The sequence below is a fragment of the Aethalodelphis obliquidens genome, unplaced genomic scaffold, assembly GCF_003676395.1.
Source record: "Aethalodelphis obliquidens isolate GAN/ISIS:26980383/991018 unplaced genomic scaffold, ASM367639v1 scaffold69, whole genome shotgun sequence".
Lineage (NCBI taxonomy): Eukaryota > Metazoa > Chordata > Mammalia > Artiodactyla > Delphinidae > Aethalodelphis > Aethalodelphis obliquidens.
Window position 1 is genome coordinate 4,977,158 of NW_020838013.1, and position 22,437 is coordinate 4,999,594.

General features: G+C 46.7%; 1 protein-coding gene across 5 annotated transcripts in view; it reads right to left on the reverse strand.

Annotated features, from left to right (window-relative positions):
- The window catches only part of CHKA (choline kinase alpha), a 62,527-nt gene extending 44,072 nt beyond the window's left edge, over positions 1 to 18,455 (reverse strand). For 2 of the 5 annotated variants that reach the window (XM_027090695.1, XM_027090694.1), the window contains exon 1: positions 17,853 to 18,447. In XM_027090695.1, the coding sequence (XP_026946496.1) occupies positions 17,853 to 18,181 (329 nt within the window). In that variant the 5' untranslated portion in view covers positions 18,182 to 18,447. Of the gene's footprint in view, positions 1 to 17,852 lie in introns of all 5 variants that reach the window. The other 3 variants (XM_027090693.1, XM_027090692.1, XM_027090696.1) reach the window with 2 other exon arrangements.
- Between the last annotated feature and the right edge of the window lie 3,982 nt (positions 18,456 to 22,437).

The window sequence follows — 22,437 nt, forward strand, 5'->3', positions numbered from 1 at the left end:
CGCGTCCGGAGCCTGTGCTCCGCAACGGGAGAGGCCACAACAGTGAGAGGCCCGCGTACCGCAAAAAAAAAAAAAAAAAAAAAAGGGATCATGGTGAATATACTGCTCTACAAAGTTCATTTTCCACTTATATTATGAGCATTTCCCCTCAATTCAGCATTAAAAACATCATTTTTAATTGTGCATGGAATTTCACCTTAAAGATACAGCATGGTTTAACCAACTGCCTAATGCTAAAGACAGAGTTTTCCCATTATTTTTTACTTCTACACACAACTCTACAAATGTATACCTATATGTCAATCTTTATGCACAAGATTGCATAAATCTTGAGGAGACCCTTTAAAGCTGGGTTTTCTGGACCAAAGGGCACTACCATTTTACCATTTCTTGATGCCTACTGCCAAAGTGTCCTAAAACAGAGCCACACCGGTTCACTCTTCACCTGGCAGTGGTGTCAGAACTCCTGTCTCATATCTCGTTTGACCTGTTTTTTAATCAATTAAAACTTGATATTATCAAAAATATAATTTTTTAAACCATTAAACTGCTAGTGAAGATAATGAAATTTTTTAATGCTTCAAGATATACATAAAGTTAACAAATGGCATGAAATATTTTAAAGTTAAAAAATTATTGCAAAGGGAATATTTGTAAGTACATCAATAAGGGAAAAATAGTTAATGAAAATAAACTATGAAACATACTGAAAGTTAGCAACTTTATTTAAATGGATTTCTTGATGTACGCCTTAGTGATTCTATGCTAAATAACTTCCCCCCAAACTGATAAATGTCAATTCTTTACCCACCTCAAATGAAGCGATAATTAACTGCACTAATCATTAAGAGGAGAAAAGAAAACTGGAAGATGTAAAACAGCAGATAATCTAAAATTTTAGTTGATCCAGAAACGGGTCAAAGAAACTATCACAGTTGGCATCGTATTGATTGTAATTTTATTTATTTATTTATTTATTTCAATTTTTTAAAAAGAGATTTCCCTTTTTATTTTTTAATTAATTAATTAATTAATTAATTTATGGCTGCGTTGGGTCTTCGTTGCTGTGCGCGGGCTTCTCACTGCAGCGGCCTCTCCTGTTGCGGAGCACGGGCTCTAGCTAGGCACGCGGGCTTCAGTAGCTGTGGCTCGAAGGTTCTAGAGCTCAGGCTCAGTAGTTGTGGTGCACGGGCTTAGTTGCTCCGCGGCATGTGGGATCCTCCCGGACCAGGGCTCGAACCCGTGTCCCCTGCATTGGCAGGTGGATTCCCAACCACTGCGCCACCAGGGAAGCCCGACTGCAATTAATTTTAAAAGAACCCTGAAAAATTCCACAAAATCATTTCAAAACAAAAACCACTCCATGAAACTAAGATCTGGCATTTGATGCTACTTCCTCTCAAAGTTCCTCGCAGCAGGAAATATCATCACGCCTTCCTGGTGTGAAAGGTCTTCTTAAAATAGAAGCCTAGATGACAACTGGTTACCTACAGTCAAATATGAACCAAAGGCTCCATGACTCACAGGATTATTAACCCCCCATACGTGAACCACCCTACTGCAAGTACACCTGTCACAAAAAATGCTCTAATGTTTCAGCACTTAGACCAAATACACAGGTTATAAAAGACTTCAAAATTCTGTTCTAAAGATCAGAATCTTATTTCAGAATGAAACAGAATTTTAACACCAATGCAAAACGGTGGTTACCTCTGGGCAAAAGAAGGGAACCCGAAGCCAAATGTTCAGATTTGATAAAGCTATTTTATTATTTTCAAAATTTTATTCTTTACTACTTTATAAATGTAATTTTTAATAAAGAGAGGTTGTTTCACATAAAACTTTATGGCATCTAATACACAATCACCAGCATATACTATAATGAACTCTTCTCAAAAATCAGTTGGTAATTTAGTATATGTATAAAACCAAGATCACTGGAAGCAAGGGGAAAAAAGGCGCTGGTAAGGGCTTCCCTGGTGGCGCAGTGGTTGAGAGTCCGCCTGCCGATGCAGGGGACACGGGTTCGTGCCCCGGTCCGGGAAGATCCCACGTGCTGTGGAGCGGCTGGGCCCGTAAGCCATGGCCGCTGAGCCTGCGCTCCGCAACGGGAGAGGCCACAACAGTGAGAGGCCTGCGTACCGCAAAAAAAAAAAAAAAAAGTTGCTGGTTAAAAGATCACAATGGGTCAAAGCAACAATAATCTTGTCCAATATCCTCTCAAACTCAATAGGGATATTTGTTGGGGTCTGTGGAGATCCTCTGACAGAGGGCTCAAAAGATCAGTGACATCTTCAAAAAGTTAAATGTTGAGTTACCAAATGACCCAGCAATTTCACTCCTAGACAGATACCCAAGAGAAATGAAAACATATGTCCTCACAAACACTGAACACAAATGTTTATAATAGCCAAAAAAGGGGAAGAATCCAAATGTCCATCAATTAATGAATGAATAAACTGCGGTGTATCAAGCAATGAAATATTATTCAGCCATAAAAGGGAATGAAGTATCAATACATGCTACAACACAGATAAACCTAGAAAACATGATGCTAAGTGAAAGAAACTGGTCACAAAAGGCCATGCATGTTGTATGAGTCCATCTATATGAAATGTCCAGAAGAGACAAATCCATAAAAAGTAAGTAGATCAAAAAAAAAAAAAAGTAAGTAGATCAGTGGTTGCCAGGAGCTAGGGAGAGGGGAGAACAGGAAGAGAACGCTAATGGTACAGGGCTTCATTCTGAGGTGATGAAAGTGTTCTGAAAAAACAGCAGTGATCGCCGTATAACTCTGTAAAAATACTAAAAAACACTGAACTGTACCATTTAAAAGGGTGAATTTTATATTATGTGAATTACATCTCAATAATACTGTCTTTTTCCTTTCTAAACCAGTGATAACTTGCCTTAGTTTATTAAATCGACCATTCATTGATTTATTTGAACCTATGAATGACCGTCCTCTTAATATTAAGCTCCGTGTGTATGATTCATGGCAATCACCATTTGATTAAAATGTGCTCCCAAGTAGTGAACACTTCCAATGAAACTGCTAGACCCTAGGAGAAATCAAGCCCTCAAAAAGATGCCTCTGATATTAGGATCTGGAAAAAGAAGCAGCATTACTAAGGACTTTGGAATGAGAGAAGTTACCGAGCTTCAGGAAACCTCTGTGGTTACACTGGGTTTCCAGCTTCCCACACCTACCTGTAACTCTATTTGGAGGTGGCATCTGTCCCCCACCAGCACGACCAAAGGTGCTTCCCTCTGGTCCTGGCCATACACTTCTTTTTCTCCTCCCCACGTATCTTTCTGCAGCCTACTCCTGCAGCCCCCCAGTTTGAGGCCTGTCAGGGAGGGCTCACACACACACACAGCCCACCGCCTTCTCCACTCTTCCATGACCTGGTTTCCAGAGCCCAGGCACCTTCCACCATCCAGGCCATTGTCAAAACCATCAAGAGAAAAGATTCCAGAATAAAGCCTGGGGAGGGAAGGTTTGCCAACGCTGGCCTCCCGTGCCCTTTGCCCTCCTCCTGCCGATTGGCTCACTTCAGTGCTGTTCATAATCTCTGGACTTTCCAAAGTTTTAAAATTATGCTTCAGTAGTTGTGAACATCTCTGAACCAGGTGGCTTCCACAGTACTCTTTATGCAGCATCCTGAATTCCACCCCTGCGCTGGCAGGCCAAACGCAACGCAGGAAAACTAAGAGAGGAAGACTCGGAAAAGATGAAATTTCCAGTAGCCTATGTGCAGGGGAGAGCAGTAAAAGGCCACAACTGTAACTTCAGGCATTAATTACCTGCCATCGTACGTACACCCTACAGAATCCTACTCACCCTTATTCACAGTCCAAAACGGACAAAGGGTGACTCACAAACCAGGTCTGTTCGCAGTTCTCATCAGTAAAACAGGGTCCCTGAAAAGGTCAGACACCTGGGGGGACCCCTACCTTCTCCACATGACTCGTCTATATGAATGTCACTTGGCCCTGGACTGTGACAGGATGCCTGCCTGCTGAGGTTTCTAACCCATGGGAGCACTGACCGGACCTCAGGGGAGATATGCCACTTGACTTTATTACTTACCTAAAATACAGGACTCGTCAACACGCTCAAGGTCATTTGAAGTCCCTGCCAGACATCATACTCTCAGGATACTTTTGCACATACCTTGCAAGCAATAGGTACTATTGTAGAGAACTGCTTATCACAAAAAATCTGGGCAAAAATAGAGACAGGTGTATGTTATCTCTGCCTAAACTGAAGTGCACACCTGAGTGACTAGCTGAAATAACCATCATACTGTGTTAGAACTAGACAGGAGTCACCACTTATTAACACTTTAACTCCTGGCAAGCTACTCAGCCTCTCTGAGCCCCTGGGGTTAAGAATTCCTCTCCCTTGGGGCTTCCCTGGTGGCACAGTGGTTGAGAATCTGCCTGCCAATGCAGGGGACATGGGTTCAAGCCCTGGTCTGGGAAGATCCCACATGCCACGGAGCAACGAGGCCCGTGAGCCACAACTACTGAGCCTGCGCACCTGGAGCCTGTGCTGTGCAACAAGAGAGGCCGTGACAGTGAGAGGCCCGCGCACCGCGATGAAGAGTGGCCCCCGCTCGCCGCCAACTAGAGAAAACCCTCGCACAGAAACAAAGACCCAACACAGCCAAAAATAAATAAATAAAATAAATTAAAGTAACTTTCATCTTAAAAAAAAAAAAAGAATTCCTCTCCCTGAGGCTCACTGCCCAGATTAACGTAGTACCTGAGCACTTAATGAATGGAATCTTTTATTACCATGATTAACTTAACAAAGCAGAAGTTCTAGCATTCAAACTGTCCTGAAAAGATCAAAATGTTATTTCAATTAAAATATAACACTATATGGCTATTCAAAAGAATAAGGTAGCTCAATAAATACCAATATAAAACAGTCTCCAAGACACAGTGCTGCTTTTAGTGCAAAAAAAGTGATCTACTGTTAAGTATTAAAGAGGGAGGGGAAGCTACACATTCTCAGCCCCTCGCACAGGGCCTAGCACATTGCAGCTCTCAGTGTTTGCTGAAGAAACGAATACACCCACATATACTAATGTATGCATGACATCTCTCTGGAAGTGCTTGCTTCTAGGGAGAGGCCCTGGGGTCAGAGGTGGGAGAAAGACACCCTTTTGTAATGTTTGAATCTTAAAGCCAGTACACTGATTATCTACTCAAAGATTTTTTTTCTTTAACAAAATGAGCAAAAATAACCCTTGTTTTTTTCCAACTGTCCTCTGTAATCCCTTCACAAATAAAAGCAATGAATGCTCAAGAAGGGAGCTATCCCACTCAACTGATCTCCTGGTTAATCATCAGGTCGGTATGAAGTACCATCCTAACCACAAGATAATTAGAGGCTAACAAATAAAGCACTCTTGTGGAAAATCTAAAAACTCTTCGTACCTCCCTCCGTTCCTGCCTTAAATATAGGGTGGCAAATGTGATGTACCTGTTCATGTTTCAAGCCCCTCAGTGGCCTGGGGCCCTTGTTCTGAACATGAAATATCACTACAGAATGCTAGGGAGGTTAAGACACACACAGAGGAACTCAGATGTGAACGGCTTCCAAGGCAGGCCAGGGAATGTTCTTAATGCTTAAAGTAATACTGCTTTTTCTTATTTTCACACTTTCTCTTAAAAAAAATTAAGGAAAATGTTTAGTAACTTGGGCTCCAGTTAATTGAAACTTTCCTGCTAATTTCTTTACTCTAGTCACATAACAGATAATACCCTGTGTACGTTTCAGGATTTTTAGGCCCAGGCCTCATTTTCAGCCCTGAACTGCCTGACTGATCCCTTTAAAAAGCCAAAATGTTTTTCACTGATATCAATCTATAATAGTAATGATCAATTTGTTTCTTGGTGACTTTTCCAACCTTCAACTTTAGAGGCAGTTCTAGGTTTAGGCAAGTTGATTCTCACCTCCCCCAACTCATCTTTTTCTACATTAGCCCCACTGTTCCAGAACCTGAAGCGTAATCCTTTCCAACAGAAGTCGACTGTGTTAGACAGTGAAGCATCTTGGGGAAATTTACATGTTACCTAAACACAGGACAATCCCCAAAACCCTGGTAAGGCACAAAATCAATCAAGATCCTCTTAACTTGCTAACAGGTCACTACAATTCAAACAGGTTACTCTCACATTTGGGATAAAGTACAGTTAATTTCCAGACTTAATGGCAGTGGAGATTTTCAAGGAGGGAGAAGAAAATGAACATTTCCCCGCCATGAGGCAAATGAGGTAACACTCCTGACTTAAAGGTCTATCAGCTCACCATTTATGGCACAGCTGTACTTTACCCAGGAGGTCAGAGGTGGCAAGAGGGCTCCCCACTCAAATACAGAGAGGACTCAACCGTAACGCAGGGAAGCAAAGGAAGGTGGCTGGGCCACAGCAACTGTAAAAACTATCCTTCCAGCTCCCCACCTTCTAAGGCTCAGTCCTCAGGGTGGGACCACGGTACGGCCCTTCCCTCATCACTCCCTCTCCAGCCACGAAGCTGCAGGGCAAGATGGCATCTTGGTTCCTGGCCGCTTCACAAATCCTCCCAGACTGTTCATCCACCTTGTGAAAAACACCGAATGCTACTGGCAGGTGTTGGCTATAAAAACTATCATTCAAGTTTGCTTGCTCTGAAAAGTTCTCATAGATTGAAAATATACTCCATGTGTAGAAAGGAGGTCAAATCCAAGTCAAAGATAAGTCCAGTAGATGTGGTCCATTCGTGCTGTGTTGTGTGACACTTTAACACGGCAGCAGGAAGCTGGTCTACATGGGGCAGGTCCTGGGCACTTGGGAATGTCACACCCTGTGCTTCAAGTACTCAGTGTGTGACAGGAAGTAGTTGGTAATTTTAACTACAAGTGATAAAGTGAATGCAGGGGAGAAAGCCTCTGCACTATTGTGTGCACTCTCTTTGCCCCACAGAAACAATTTTTTAAGTTTTGGAGTAAAATCACTTCACTAGATAGTGGTCTACTGTATAACATAGTTTTTATTTTAGCAACATGTATTTAATACAAGTAGCTTTACAAATGGCTTGTATCCTTTTTTGTAGATTTATCAGGTCTTAACGAGGTTGTTTCTGTTTTACTGTACAGCATTCTACATGGGGAAAATGCATGCTGTAGTGATACAACAAGTTGGTGAAGTGCCCAAGGTCTTGAAATATGCCATTCCTCACGTCAAACATCTAGATTACTTTTTTTCCAATATTTAAGTTGAGGTGAAACACACATAACATACAATTTGCCATCTTAAACATCGGTAAGTGTACAGTTCAGTGGCATTAAGTACATTCACATTCTTGTGCAACCATCACCATCTTCTACCTCCAGGACTGCTCATCCCATAAAGCTGACACTCCGTGCCCTTTAAACACTAACTCCCCATTCCCCATCCTCCAGCCCCGGGCACCCACCAGGATACTGTGTCCCTATGAATCTGACTTCTCTAGGGACCTCACAGCAGTGACATCATACAATATTTCTCTTTTTTGACTGGCTTATTTCACTTAGCAGAACGTCCTCCAGGTTCAGCCATGTTGTAACGTGTCAGAATCTCCTTTTTATCAAAGCTGAATAATATCTGATTACAGGTATATGCCACACTCTGCTCGTCCATTCATCCATCAAAAACATCTATGTATTTTTAACCATTTGGAAAAGGAGTCCATCTAGGTGAGTCAGCTCAGACAACGAGAAACCTGAGACACTGCCTGCTCCAGAGAAGCCTTTAACACAAACGTTTTCACCTGCTAAACCGAGATGGGAAATTTCTCGTCTGCACCTAACCAACTGTACTTCGCTGAAAACCAAAAAAGCCACTGAAATCTCTGCAAACTGTCCACAGGTAACATGGCGCAAAGCCCAGCACACACAGGACTTAGTCTCCCTAAGGTTCAGGGCCTGCAAGGAAAATAGAAGACAGCGTAATATCAAAAGAGCTACTGAATTTAGAGCACAAACAAGAAAAAAGGAGACCTTTGCAAAATTTCTTCTAACCATCTAAAATTCAACTTGAAACGACCACAGCTCAGGGGGAGAAAAGCACTTCAGTAAAATGACAGCATAATACACAGTAATCAGGAACAGGTGTCAACTCCCAGCTCTCTCAACACCAAGTCTACAGGCACAGTTACGAGAACAGGCTTTGTCCCAGGTGGGCTGCTGGCTCTGCAGACAGCTGCATGGTCTTGGGCAAATTACTCTGTAAGATGGTGTAAGAATATCTAGTAGGGGTCTGTGAAGATTACAGGAGATAATGTCAGTTGTTTATTATCAATCTTTAAGAGTGTGTGGGGGCTTCCCTGGTGGCGCAGTGGTTGAGAGTCCGCCTGCCGATGCAGGGGACGCGGGTTCGTGCCCCGGTCCAGGAAGATCCCACATGCCGCGGAGCAGCTGGGCCCGTGAGCCATGGCCGCTGAGCTTGCGCGTCCGGAGCCTGTGCTCCGCAACAGGAGAGGCCACAACAGTGAGAGGCCCGCGTACGGCAAAAAAAAAAAAAAAGAGTGTGTGGGACAGCTTCCCTGGTGGCGCAGTGGTTAAGAATCCGCCTGCCGATGCAGGGGGCACGGGTTCCAGCCCTGGTCCCGGAAGATCCCACATGCCACAGAGCAACTAAGCCCATGAGCCACAACTACTGAGCCTGCGCTCTAGAGCCCGTGAGCCGCAATTACTGAGCCCGTGTGCCACAACTACTGAAGCCCGCATGCTGCAATTGCTGAAGCCCATGCGCCTAGAGCCCTTGCTCTGCAACGAGAAGCCACCGCAATGAGAAGCCCACGAACCACAATGAAGAATAGCCCCCGCTCGCCGCAACTAGAGAAAGCCTGCGCACAGCAACGAAGACCCAACACAGCCAAAAATAAATAAATAAAATAAATAAATTTATTAAAAAAAAAAAAGTGTGCAGGACAGAGAAAAGCTCGGTCTTCAGTCCTCTGCTGCAGGCTGCTCAACCTAAGCACTGTCCACATTCAGGGCACGGAGAGGAAGTGCTGTCCTGAGCACTGTAGGATGTTGAACAGTATCCCTGCCCTCTACCCACTAGATGCCAGTAATACCACCACCACCACCACCACGAAATCGTGACAATCAAAAATGTGTCCGGGGGCTTCCCTGGTGGCGCAGTGGTTGAGAGTCCGCCTGCCGATGCAGGGGACGCGGGTTCGTGCCCCGGTCCGGGAAGATCCCATGTGCCGTGGAGCGGCTGGGCCTGTGAGCCATGGCCGCTGAGCCTGCGTGTCCGGAGCCTGTGCTCCGCAACGGGAGAGGACACAACAGTAAGAGGCCCACATACTGCCAAAAAAAAAAAAAAAAAAAAAAATGTGTCCGGTCATTACCAAATGTCCCTCAGAAAGTATTTCTAAAATACCCATTTCAAGCCACCAACCTTAGCATCCTTGGGACACAGCACACCTCTGCCTCCTCTTCCCACCTGAAAGGTCCTTCCACCTCTCAGAGTTCAGGGATGCTCCCACTTTCTCCACAAAGTGCCCCACAGCCCTTCTAGCCCACATGGACCTCCTGGGCCTTATGTTTTTATTGTTTCATCACCAGGCCCTAGACTACTGTGATATTCAACAAAAAAAGTACTAGGCACAATGAGATGATTGAATGTTGATTTACAGGGAGATGGCAGTCTGGTTGTGGATGCAAGATGGGCTAATGCAAAGCTAAAGATGAGGGCTGTCCTAGGGCGGTAAAAGATTCCCTGCCAGTGGACAGAGGATGGTGAGATCATGGAGGGAGTCTAGGCTGACTGCCAGGCTCCGCCAGAGAGGAAACCAAGGAAGGAGACGGTGGGCATAAGGGTCAGAGATGAGCAAGCCAAGAGACTAGACTGAAGAAAAGAACTCCTGGAGTTAATAAGCAATTATAGCATGGTTATGCGATACAAGGTTAATATACAAAAATCAGTTGCTTTCCTGTATACCAGCAATGAACAAGTAGACAATGAAATTAAAGACGTGTTACCATTTACATTAGCACCCCCCCCAAATTAAATACTGAGGTATAAATCTAACAAAATATGTACAAGATCTATATGAGGAAAACTACAAAATTCTAACGAAAGATATCAAAGAACTAAATAAATGGAGAGATATTCCATGTTTGTGAACAGGAAGACTCAATATTGTCAAGATGTCAGTTCTTCCCTACTGGATTTATAGATTCAATGCAATCCCAATAAAAATCCCAGCAAAAAAAAAAAAAAAAAAAAAAAAATCCCAGCAAGTTACTTGGTGCATATCAACAAACTGATTCTAAAGTTACATGGAGAAGCAAAAGACCTAGAACAGCCAACTCAATACTGAAGAAGAACAAAGTCTGAGGACTGATCGTACAGATTTCAAGACTTACTATAAAGCTACAGGAATCAAGATAGCATGATACTGGCCAAAACAAAAAAAACAGACAAATAAATCAATGGAACAGAATGCAGAGGCCAGAAACAGACCCACATCAGTACAGTTAACTGATCTTGACAAAGAGCAAAAACAATACTGTGGAGAAAGGATAGTCTTTTCAACAAATGGTGCTGGAAGGACTGGACAGCCCCAGCCAAAAAAATGAAATCTAGACACAGACCTTATACCTTCACAAAAATTAACTCAAAATGGATCATTGACCTAAATGTAAGATGCAAAACTATAAAACTAGAACATAACATTAAAGAAAATCTAGTTCATAACATTAAAGAAAATCTAAAAAACTAGAACATAACATTAAAGAAAATCTAGGTGATGATGTTTTAGATACAACTTCAGAGACATGATCCCTGAAAGAAATAACTGATAAGCTGGACTTCATTAACATTAAAAAATTCTCCTCTGCAAAAGACACTATCGAGAATGCAAAGCAAGCCACTAATTGGAAGGAAATATTTGCAACAGACATCTGATAAAGGACTATTATCCAAAACATTCAAAGAACTCTTGAAATTCAACAATAAGAAAACAACCTGATTAAAAATGGGTGGGGGCTTCCCTGGTGGCACAGTGGTTTGAGAGTCCGCCTGCCGATGCAGGGGACGCGGGTTCCTGCCCCGGTCCGGCAGGATCCCACATGCCGCAGAGCGGCTGGCCCCGTGAGTCATGGCCACTGAGCCTGCGTGTCCGGAGCCTGTGCTCCGCAACGGGAGAGGCCACAACAGTGAGAGGCCCGCGTACCGCAAAAAAAAAAAAAAAAAAAAGGGCGGAAGATCCAAGCAACACCTGAGCAAGGAAGATACACAGATGGCAAGTAAGCATAGGAAAAGATGCTCAACATCATTTGCCATTAGAGAATCACAAATTAAAACAAGATACTACTACACACCTAGTAGAATGGCCAAAATCCAGAATACTGACAACACCAAATGCTGGAGGATGTGGAACAACAGGAACTCATTCACTGCTGGTGGCGATGCAAAATGGTGCAGCCCCTTTGGAAGATGGTTTGGCAGCTTCTTACCAAACTAAACATACTCTTACCATATAATCCAGCACCTGGGCTTGTTGGTATTTACCCAAATGAACTGAAAACATGTCCAGAGAAAAACCTGCACACAGATGTTCATAACAGCTGTATTCCTAACTGTCAAAACTTGGAAGCAATCAAGACATCCTTCAGGGACTTTTCTGGCGGTCCAGTGGTTAAGATTTCACCTTCCAATGCAGGGGGTATGTGTCTGATCCCTTGTCGGGGAGCTAAGATCCCACATGCCTTGGGGCCAAAAAACCAAAACACAGATCAGATATCCTTCAGCAGGCAAACGGATAAACCGTGGTACGCCCATACAATGGAATATGATTCAGCACTAAAACAAAATATGCTATCAAGCCATGAAAAGACACGGAGCAAACTTAAATGCATATTATTAAATGAAAGAAGACAATCTGAAAAGGCTATACTGTATGATTCCAACCATATGACATTCTAGAAAAGGCAAAACTATGGAGACACTAAAAAGATCAGGGTTTGAGGGGAGGGAGGGATAAATCGGCAGAGGACAGAGGACTTTTTGGGCCACGAGGCTATTCTGTAGGATCCTACAATGGTGGATATAGTACCCATCATTATACATTTGTCCAAACCTGTACAAGGTACACCGCCAAGAGTGAACCCTAATGTAAACTGTGGACTTTGGGTGATAATGATGTGTCAGTGTAGGTTCGTGGACTGTGACAAATGTACCACTGCAGGAGAAGAATGATGTCAACAGTGAGAGGCTGTGGGGGGAGGGGGGTATAATGGGAACTCTCTGTACTTTCTGCCCAATTTGGCTGTGAATCTAAAACTGCTCTAAAAAAAGTTAAGTTTATTAATTTTTTTTAAAAAAGAAGTAAGGCCCCTTAAGGGACCAAATTTTCACAGTGTGTAGTAAAAACAAAGTGTAAATGAAACTTTATCTTGAAAAATGAAACAGAATTATTTATGTCTTTACATGTAACATAATTTAGATTATCGAAGTAACTATGTACATATAAAGGAAATCAAGTAGGGAGTTTTGGCATAATTTTTCCAAAACCCTTTAAGATAGCACCATAAAGCACAATTCACTCCTTCTTTGACTTTTACTGTATACTTTTGCAAACACAGCTGAGGACTTTGCCAGTCTTTTAAAGGCCCTCTCTGTCTTTTGATATTTAAATGATCTGATTTTGAAGGGCCCACGGTACCATCTATCCTATCATTTCTCAACTCGTAGTGGGTCTGTGGGGAGATGTGTGTAAAACTTTAATAGTCCACAAACATTTCTTTCATCAAACTTCATGATATCTTGCATCTTTTGCAAGATTTACAATTTCATTTCACAACTCACTGTGACTGTTCTATCCACCAGCAATGAGCGTGATAATAACAAACATTGATTTGATGGGCAGAGACAGAAGCTAGTGTTCAGCTGTGATGTCCGGGCATGGACAAAATTTCCAAGTGGTCAGTACATTAATGACAATTTTCATGTTACAGTAATTTTTATCTTTCCCTATACCACTCATAGCTGGAGGAACTCAGGCAACCAGCAGTCTGATTACAAAGAGCCCTATCATCACATTAGGAGGACAGCAAAGAAGCCAATTTAAGCGAAAATCCAGGTGCTAAAGTCAGGCACTCTTCTACTACTGGAGATACAAAGATGAACACGACATGCCCTCTAGGAATTCAATCTAACAGACTTGAACGAATGAACACACATAATGTGGTAAGTGCTGTGACATAAAGATGTGTATGCATGAAGTGGTATGGAAGAAACCTAAATGAGGAAGAAACTAATTCTCTCTGGCTCTCTAAGTTAGGCCTTGAAGGAGGTATTTTAAAAGCAGACACCGGGGGTTTCCCTGGTGGTGCAGTGGTTAAGAATCCGCCTGCTGGTGTAAGGGACACAGGTTAGAGCCCTGGTCCAGGAAGATCCCACATGCCGCGGACCAACTAAGCCCGCGCGCCTAGAGCCGGTGCTCCGCAGCAAGAGAAGCCACCGCAATGAGAAGCCCACACACCGCAACAAAGAGTAGCTCCCGGTCACTGCAACTAAAAGAAAGCCCATGTGCAGCAACAAGGACCCAACGCAGCCAAAAATTAAATAAATAAATAAATTTATTTGAAAAAAAAAAAGGCAGACATCAGGCTGCCAGGCAGAGTGTAGGAGCAAAGAAAGGTCTGGAGACTGAAAACACAAAGCTCATTCAAGAAGTGCAAGGACAAGTGTAACTAGCTCACTGTTAGTTGCTGCTGGTTAGGGGAAAGGAATGATTTTAAAACAGCAACAAAAAAAGAACCACCCTGAAAAATTAAGGCTGGGGCCCAAGTATAAACCATGCAAACAAGTTTGGATTTTATTCTCCAGCTACAGGACGCCACAGTAAACTTTTAAACAAAGGAGTCAGGATATTTGAGAAATCCCTGGCAATGGGATACAGAATGGAGGGGGGGTGGCCACCCAAAGCAGGGGTGGACATCCACAGGTGCCTCCTGTTACAGGGTCTAAGCAAGGACAGCGGGCCTGGAGCAGACCGGAGGTGTGGGCACAAGAGCAGTTCACTAGGGTTTAGCTGCCACCGAGTGCTGAGGAGGGCTTTCTGAGCCAATGCAAAGGGTGAGAAATAATCCTGAGGCACCAGCCAGCTGCTGTTAATAACTCAAAGAAAAGAAGCAGGAGAAACATATTCCAGGGTGGGGAGGGGCAGAAGGGTCAAGTGTGGGACGGACTGGATGGGCTGCGCTGAGGCGGGCACCCAGCAAAGAGCCGGGGCTGGAGAGACGGATCAGGAACACGTGACAGCCAGAACCTGTACATGGACTGGCTATGGGGGGGCCACTGAATTTCAACCAAGTGTATATCTTTCCCCACTTGAACTACCTCTTTTGCCTTTTTTTTAAAGCTAGGCATCACCCACTTTCCCATATCCTAAATCACCTCTTTTCTCCTTGTTAAACTCATTCCATAACTACATTCTATTCCAGAAAACAGGACTGAGGCAGTGTATCACACCATACAACATTATTTTAAAAGGTCCACCAAACCAAAAGGAAAGCTGTGTCTTCCAAGACCACTGATTCCTGGAGAAAACAAACAAAACATCCTTGATGAAATAAAAATTCATATTTTAAGGCAAGACAAGAAAAATTTAAACATAAAATTTTTCTCTGCCCATTTGGCCCCCTCCCTCCCCTCCGGCATGCATCGCGCATCTACGTTATGTGTTAACCAGACCTCCCCAATGACAGAAATACCTGCTCAACCATAAAGATCAATTTTTCTTCTTCTGGAGCCAACCATGTAACTCCTTTCCCAATCCTGTTAGGGGTCACAATGACCCACCACTCACTCACCTTGCACTTGAAGACATCTTTGGTGAACTTCACATATAATGCCAGTATATTATTTCCCTTAAAGACAGCAACTGGCCCAGAACAGACTGGTCAGACGACCTGGGGTGATACTGGGCCAAACCTAATGGAAGGTCTTAGCTTAAATACTTACTTATGATCTTATTAATGTCACTAGCTATATTACCAGTATTCTGCCTATTTTACAAGATTACTGTTTCTTGCATTACCAAGTGTGTGACTAAGCCTGCAATAAAATTAATGATGATTAGCCAACTTGAAATGATTGACCAAACTTACAGTTCTATAAGACCAACGATTATGATCGTATAGCTCTAGATATGGGAAGAAGCAACAAGAAGCAACCTTTGGGGTTTCCCTGGTGGCGCAGTGGTTAAGAAGCCACCCGCCAATGCAGGGGACACAGGTTCGAGCCCTGGTCTAGGAAGATCCCACATGCCGCGGAGCAAGTAAGCCCGTGCGCCACAACTACTGAGCCTGCGCTCTAGAGCCCGCGAGCCACAACTACCGAGTCCGTGTGCCACAACTACTGAAGCCTGCGTGCCTAGAGCCCGTGCTCCTCAATAAGAGAAGCCCGCGAACCGCAACGAAGAGTAGCCCCTGCTCGCCACAACTAGAGAAAGCCTGTGCACAGCAATAAAGACCCAACGCAGCCAAAAATAAATAATTAAAAAAAAAATTTTTTTTAAAAAAAAGAAGGAAACTTTTCCTGGAGCATAACAGACTACTAAGATAGGTGGTCCAGAGACTTTTCGCTACTGTTAACAGGGCCTAGTCCACTAACAGCACACTGAGTGGCCTATCAACAAAATCTTCCCCTGGCCTGGGAATGAGCATTCTTAACGCAGTGGGACAGACTGGTCACGAAATGCCTCCCAAACCTTGGCTGAAATTACAACCGAAAGGGAAGGGACTGCAGAATAAAGAATCCTGCCCACTATCCAGTTCAACAAGAATCAAATCATTAGCCACTGTAGTTGCTGACTTACAATATACCCTGAAAGGAATTCAGGGCAAAGATCAGGATGAAGTACTCCGTGCCCTCAGAAAAATGACAGAACTGACCCCCAGAGAGATATTATATTTTCTGTAGAAATTTTTTATTCTTGCACCTTCCCACACTTAGAAAGGCACTAACAGCATTAATTAAGAAGTCATTCCTCATGACTAGCAGCCACCTTCTGCTGAGATGTGAGCTCGACTGCACGCACCCCCTGTGCAACAATCACATATATTTGGGCCTCCCCCTCTACCTCTTCAGAACAGTTCTCAGAGCTCTCGGAGAGGCTGTCTCCGGGTTATAATCCTCAGTCTGACTTGAATAAAATTTTCCATTTCCTTCTTAGATTGACTACCGATCAGTTTTTTCATCGGCATCCTCAAAGCTTTTAGAATGTCAGGTTTGAGCAAAAACACAAAGGTTTATCTAATGAGTGACACTCCCCAGAAAAGCACCTCAAAAACATCTTACAGCTGGATCCAGGGTAGCCGAAACGTTTTCATAGGCAACAGGCAAGAGCACTGGAGTAGGAGGTGGGTTCAAGAGACCTGGCAGCTCACTGTGATGTCAGCACAGAGCCACTGACCTCAGGCAAGTCACTGCCCCTCTACGTTTTCCACTTTACAGCTGGACGACCTGATGATCACATGGCCTCGGATGATCTTCTCACTGAGAATTTTCAGGCCTAACTAAATGTGATAGTTTGGGAGACAGTTTCATTTCAGGAAAAAAACAAAGGTTTCATTAAGCAATTCTTTGGTTTTCTTTTCTCTTTCTACCTTTATGATTCTCACTGCTCCTAGGCATATCTCTAAGAGAGGCCACAGGCACAAAAAGAAAGTGAAGCTCAGTTAATTTTGCTGCATTTGCGGCTCTGGCGAAGCACTGGGCAGAGAAAAGGAATCAAATGACTAAAACTGGATTTGGGGCTTATCGGTGGCAGCCAGCCAGCGAGCCAGTTTCTAGATACTGCACTCAACCTGGTCAACCAGTTACAAGAAAATTAGCAGAAAAAGAAAACATTTTTTTTTTTGCAGTACGCGGGCCTCTCACTGCTGTGGCCTCTCCCGTTGCGGAGCACAGGCTCCGGACGCGCAGGCTCAGTGGCCATGGCTCACGGGCCCAGCTGCTCCGCAGCAAGTGGGATCTTCCCGAACCGGGGCACGAACCTGCGTCCCCTGCATCGGCAAGCGGACTCTCAACCACTGCGCCACCAGGGAAGCCCAAGAAAACACATTTTTAAAGGTCTCAGTAGAAGTAAGCCCACTAAATGTTAAGTGATCATCTCATGGGAGCAGGATGGACAAAAACCAGTTTATCTTTTGCTGTTAAGTCTGAATACATACACGCTTACTTTTTTTGTAATTTAAACTTATGATTAGTTTTTTTAAGCTTAAAAGAGGGGGGGAAATTCTTTCTACCTCACTCTTAGTTATTTTTTGAGCCACACATCCTAACTTTGGCTGGTCACACACCTACATGTCTGAGCGGTTAGCGGGGAATTAACAAACGTCACCCCTTCACCCCTAACAAATGTCTCTTTCAGTGGGAAAAACCTAATCATGGACTTGAAGAACTAAAAGTAAGTCACCAAGTGATTTTTTTAAGCCAGCCAAAACATCCCTCCTTCATTCAAGGCCCTAAACCCAAAGGGACTTGCTAGACACAGTTTAAGCTTCTGGACAAAATGTACTTTGTGATTGAACAGTACTGTTCTCCTTAGAAGAGACCTGTTTTGCCACGAAAGCGGCATGTTTTCAACAGCCTGCCTTCTGGAGGGTCTTCGGGGGCCCGTTTCACGGGATTTGGCCTGGATTTCACAAAGGCTCCTGAAAGGTGGCTTCGCGGGTCGCAGAGCCCCCGGCCCCGCCCCCGACCTCAGACTCCGCCCCCGGCCCTCGTCACCCGACCGCGTCCGCGAAGCCCTCCCTCCCTCACGCCCGCCCCGGCGCGCCGCCGACACCGACCTGATGACACTGATGTGGAACTGGTCCTCGCGAAGGCCCCGCCAGGCGCCGGACAGGAACTCCTTGCACCACAGATAGGCCCTGCGCCGCGTCCTGGGCTCGGGCTGATCGTCGGCCGGCGGCGGCGGGGGCAGCGGCAGCGGCGGCGGCGGCGGGGGCAGCGCGAGCTGCGGCTGCCGCCCGCCCAGCTGCTTGGGCTCGAGGTCACTGGCGGCGTCGCGCTGCTGCCCCACGCCGGGCGCCGGGGTCGCGCTGCCGCTGCCGCAGCTCAGCAGCAGCCCGAGCGGCGAGGGCTCCGCCTCGCTCCCGTTGCAGAACTTGGTCTTCATGCCGGGCAGGCGGCCGAGGAGGCGCGGTCGGCCGCAACACGAGAGCGCGAGGCTCAGGATCCGGCTGGACGCCCCCCTCACGGAGACCGGGCGCGGAGGCCGCTCGCCCGCTCGCTGACGGGCAGGCCGGGGGCGGCGGCGGTTGGGGGGCCGGCGGGCGGTCGCGGGGCGGCGGCGGCGGCGTGGAAGCGGCAAGCGGCGGGCGACGGCGGCGCTCGGCTGATTCTGCTGGCCGTGGCGCTCGCTCCTGTACTGCCGCCGCACGAGGAGCGCCGGCCGCGTCACAGCCCGCCCTCGCGCTCGCCGCTGATTGGCCGCCGTCCGTCGGCCTGCCGCATCACAACCGCCTCCGCCCTCGCCACGCCGCCTCCCCATTGGCTGCGGCGGCACACGGCCTCCCCCCGCTGTCTCGTTTCCTGCGGCCTGGGGAGGCGGGGCCTCGAGGGGGCGGAGCGTCGAGCCGGTGCTGGGGTCGCGAGGATGGAGAAAGCTAGCGAGGCGGGGGGCGGCTCCGGGGGGGGGGGCTCCCCGAGTGGGGGCGGGGGCTGCGCGGCCCTTGAACCTCGGGGGAGCCAGAACTTGGCTTTGGTGGCCGAAACTTTGACCCCTCGAATCCTGCAGGACATCAGAGGCCGGGGCCTGGCAGCGGGCAGTTAGGAAGCCGGTCCCTGGAGGCTGGCTTCTCTTTCCGCATGACCTTGGGCGAGGCACCTCCTTCTGCAGCTCCGTGCGTGTGTTTTTATAACACTTCCCAGCGCCGGCTTAGCTCCCTGCGAGGCGCGGCCACGCCCCGTCCAAGCTGGAGCCTGAGAAATTATTGTCCCCGGGTCACGCCCGAAAGGGGGAAGAAGCGACTGGTTCAAGGCCGCACAGCTGGCCGCGGAGCCCTCTGAAGCCTCCTGCAGCCTCAGTTTCCCTGTCCGTGGTGCTGAGGATGCCAGGGCCTAGAGGCTCGGGGCGGGCGGAGCGGCATCCCCGCAGCCGCCCTGAGTACTGGCCAAAGGTGAGTGCCACGGGGCTGCTGGCTTTGTGGGTGCCGCCCCGCCCGCCCCCACGCTGGAGGCAGCCCCGTGACTGTGTGTAACGCACCTTTGCCCGCGGAGGGGAGGCAAGGGCCCCTGCTCGCATTTACCACATTTACTGCCCCATGTCCCTCACTCCTCTCACCCCGCCGCCCCAATCCTTTCCGAAAGCATTTGGAGTATGGATAAATTTTTAAATTACAGATCCTGTTTTTACCGGGCATGAGCTGGGACAAGAGGGTTCCCTGGCTGCTTAGGAAATTCAGCGCCTGGCATGCAGGAAATGGCTTCTACGTGGGGATTTCACAGTCTTCGGGAAGAAAACATCTCTTTAGCAGTGTGCACTTGGCTGAACTTGCTCCAAGAAAAATGCGCTCATTGAACAAAAGGATTATGATGAAAGGGGACTTTTGTCAAGGCAGCTGTGGAGGTGGGCCTGGACATTGAACTGGAGGGAGCTGGGAGCCATCCAGCATGGAGGAGGGGGCAGAGTAGGAGTCCCATTGGATGTTGGAAAAGCTGAGAAATCAAGGTCTCCAGTCAGGCCATTTAGATAAGGGAGCCAAGGACTTTGTCTAAAAATACCAGCCCTCAGATGGTGGGGCTGTGTCTACGTTCTGCCCAGGTGACAGGCCTTTATCGCAGTGTCCCGTGACAGCAGCCTGGTAATCCCAGAGGAATGCCAGAAACCTGGCCAGGAGGAAGGGGCACAGGAAGTAGGGGTTGAGCCTCTGTCGTTTCAAGCCTGGTTTAGGCTACTAGAACCCACAGACCCCTTTATGGGATCGCAGTTCCCTGTGGGAATAAAAAATTGCCTCATTAAAAGTGTTGGAAAGTTATATCTGTTACTGCTTCCATTTAATGGATATGAAGACTGAGTCCTGCGGAGGCTGAACAACTCAGGTGAGGCCCCTTGGCTAAGGTGAGGAGCCGGGCAGGTGTCCTGGCTCCTTTGTGTGAAGAGCACCATGTCCATATGGACAAAACTTCCCTCCCCTACAGTCAAACTAAAGTCCTGGACTGAGCTCTCAATGGCCCGTCCTTGGCCTGGCCAGTCAGGGCCCACCCTTAGCACCGGCGTGATCAATTCCATGCAACACCTCCGAAGCAGAAACTGAGGAGCTTGGCGTATAGTAATGCTAAAATATTAGGTTTTACATTAGGGGTGTTTGAGCTAGTTGAGAAGGCATCTCTACCAGGCAGTCAGGAGCCTCAGGCTGCTTACCTCTGCAAGGGGCATAATAATATCAACTTTCCAGAGTCATCTGTGATGGTGTATACAGCACACGGTCGGTGCTCAGGAAAAGTGCCAGGCATATCACCACCCGAAGGAGAAATCCAGAAAGGTAAATATGCCCATGACCCTTGAGGTAGCAACCCCATTCTCAAGACTTCCTCCCAAGAAAAGAAGTCATTGACAGCAAAAAGCCCTGTGCATAAAACTGGCCATCACCGTGTTCTCTCACTGAAGAAAGCTGGAAATAACCTAAATGTTTGTCTAGTGCCCTGGACTGGGCTAGAAAGGATGTTGGTGTATCAGACAGCAGTGAAGTTGGTAAGCAGGGTTCATTTTCCACACATTTCTCAAGTGCCTTCAGTGTGCCAGCCAGAGGACTTGGCAGTACTGGTCAGTGAGGAAACCAGCTATGCCTGGCCCCTGCTCCAATCTGGACTAGCAGTACTGCCCACCCCACGCCACCCTCTCCCTCTCCCCTCACCCTTGTTAGTTGCTCTATTGTGTATTGTCCGTGTCCCCACCGGACTGCAACCTCCAGGAAAGCAGGGACCTAAGTGTCTAGTTCTCCATCACAGTGCCCAGCAGGCCCTGAGGTTTGTAGGCCCTCGGAAGTATTTGCTGAACAAATGAAGTCCTGGCTCAGCACTTCCTAACTGTATGACTCTGGGTTGAGCCTCAGTTTCCTCAGCTGTAACATGGGGGTTATAATCCGCAGGGCACAGGGTTGTTGTGAGGGAGAGCGAGAGGACGTACAGGAAGTGTGCGGTGAGCAGGACCCCCCGCCCCGTATTGTTGTTACGTGCAACGTGCTGCATGGCGTGGCTTCTCGGCCAGCAGCTGGCATTCGGTGATGAATAATGCACACACTTGTAGCAACTCAGCCTCGGAAGACAATGTCATATGAGAAAAGAATGCAAACTGGAATGTACATTCTGATGACCAAAATGTGATCATTTGTGCACAGCTGGACGAAGCTTGGAGAGAAATTTGCTATGGCAGCCACTGGTGCTGGAGAGAGTGTGTTCCAAGTGTAAAATCTTTTCTTGTAGGACATCGGAAAAAATTGTCCAAAAGCTCCTTGATGCTGAATTCTGAGAGCAGACACACGGTGTGGGTGATGTGCCTTGGACAGCTTAGAGGCGGGAGATTGGGGGGTCCCTGTCCAGTCTCTGACATTCCTGCAGACTGGTTCCTCTGGTCTGGCCTGAGGAACCTGGCAGAGGAGTCACCAGGGCCACTGGGCAGACCAGGGGCCTCCCCCAAGGAACAAAGGGATCCACTCAGGGGCCCCAGCCCTGCCACCAGCTCCAGCTGCAAGGCCTGTTCCTAGGAAAGGCTTTGTGCGTCTACCTCCCCTCAAAAGAGAGGGGCCACTTGTCAAGCACTTGGTACGAGCGGGACCTGTGCAAGCCCCTTACTTGTATCTAGCATCTTTGAACTTTCACTGCCAGCAGTGTGGTGAGTGTCATTAGCACTTCGTCTCTCAGGTGCGATGGTTTACCAGGAGGTAAAACCATTTGTCCAAGGCAGGCAGCTAGTAAGGACAGGACCCAGGACCCACCCAGGACTCTGCTCTCTGAATGTAGGAGAACCCCATCCTTCTGCACCAAAAACACCTTTGACCCAGAAAGTCCAAGGCACTTGGCACAGTGGGAGTTCCCTAGAGGGCTGGAGAAGGACAGCCCTGTGTCTGTGGACAGCTGGGACTTTTCCATTCTTTGAGGCTCCTAGCACTTTCAAAAATGAAGAAATGCAGGCATAACTTTTTTTATTGCTCCTCACAAATACATATTTTCCAAATGGAAGGTTTGTGGCAACCCTGCATAGAGCAAGTCCATTGGTAGCATTTTTCCAACAGCATTTGTTCACTTCATGTCTGTGTCACGTTTTGGTAATGTTGGCAGTATTTCAAACTTTTATTATATTTGCACTGTGATCTGTGATCAGTGATCTTTGATGTTTTTGTGGACAAAAAATATTGCCCGCTATTTCAGTAA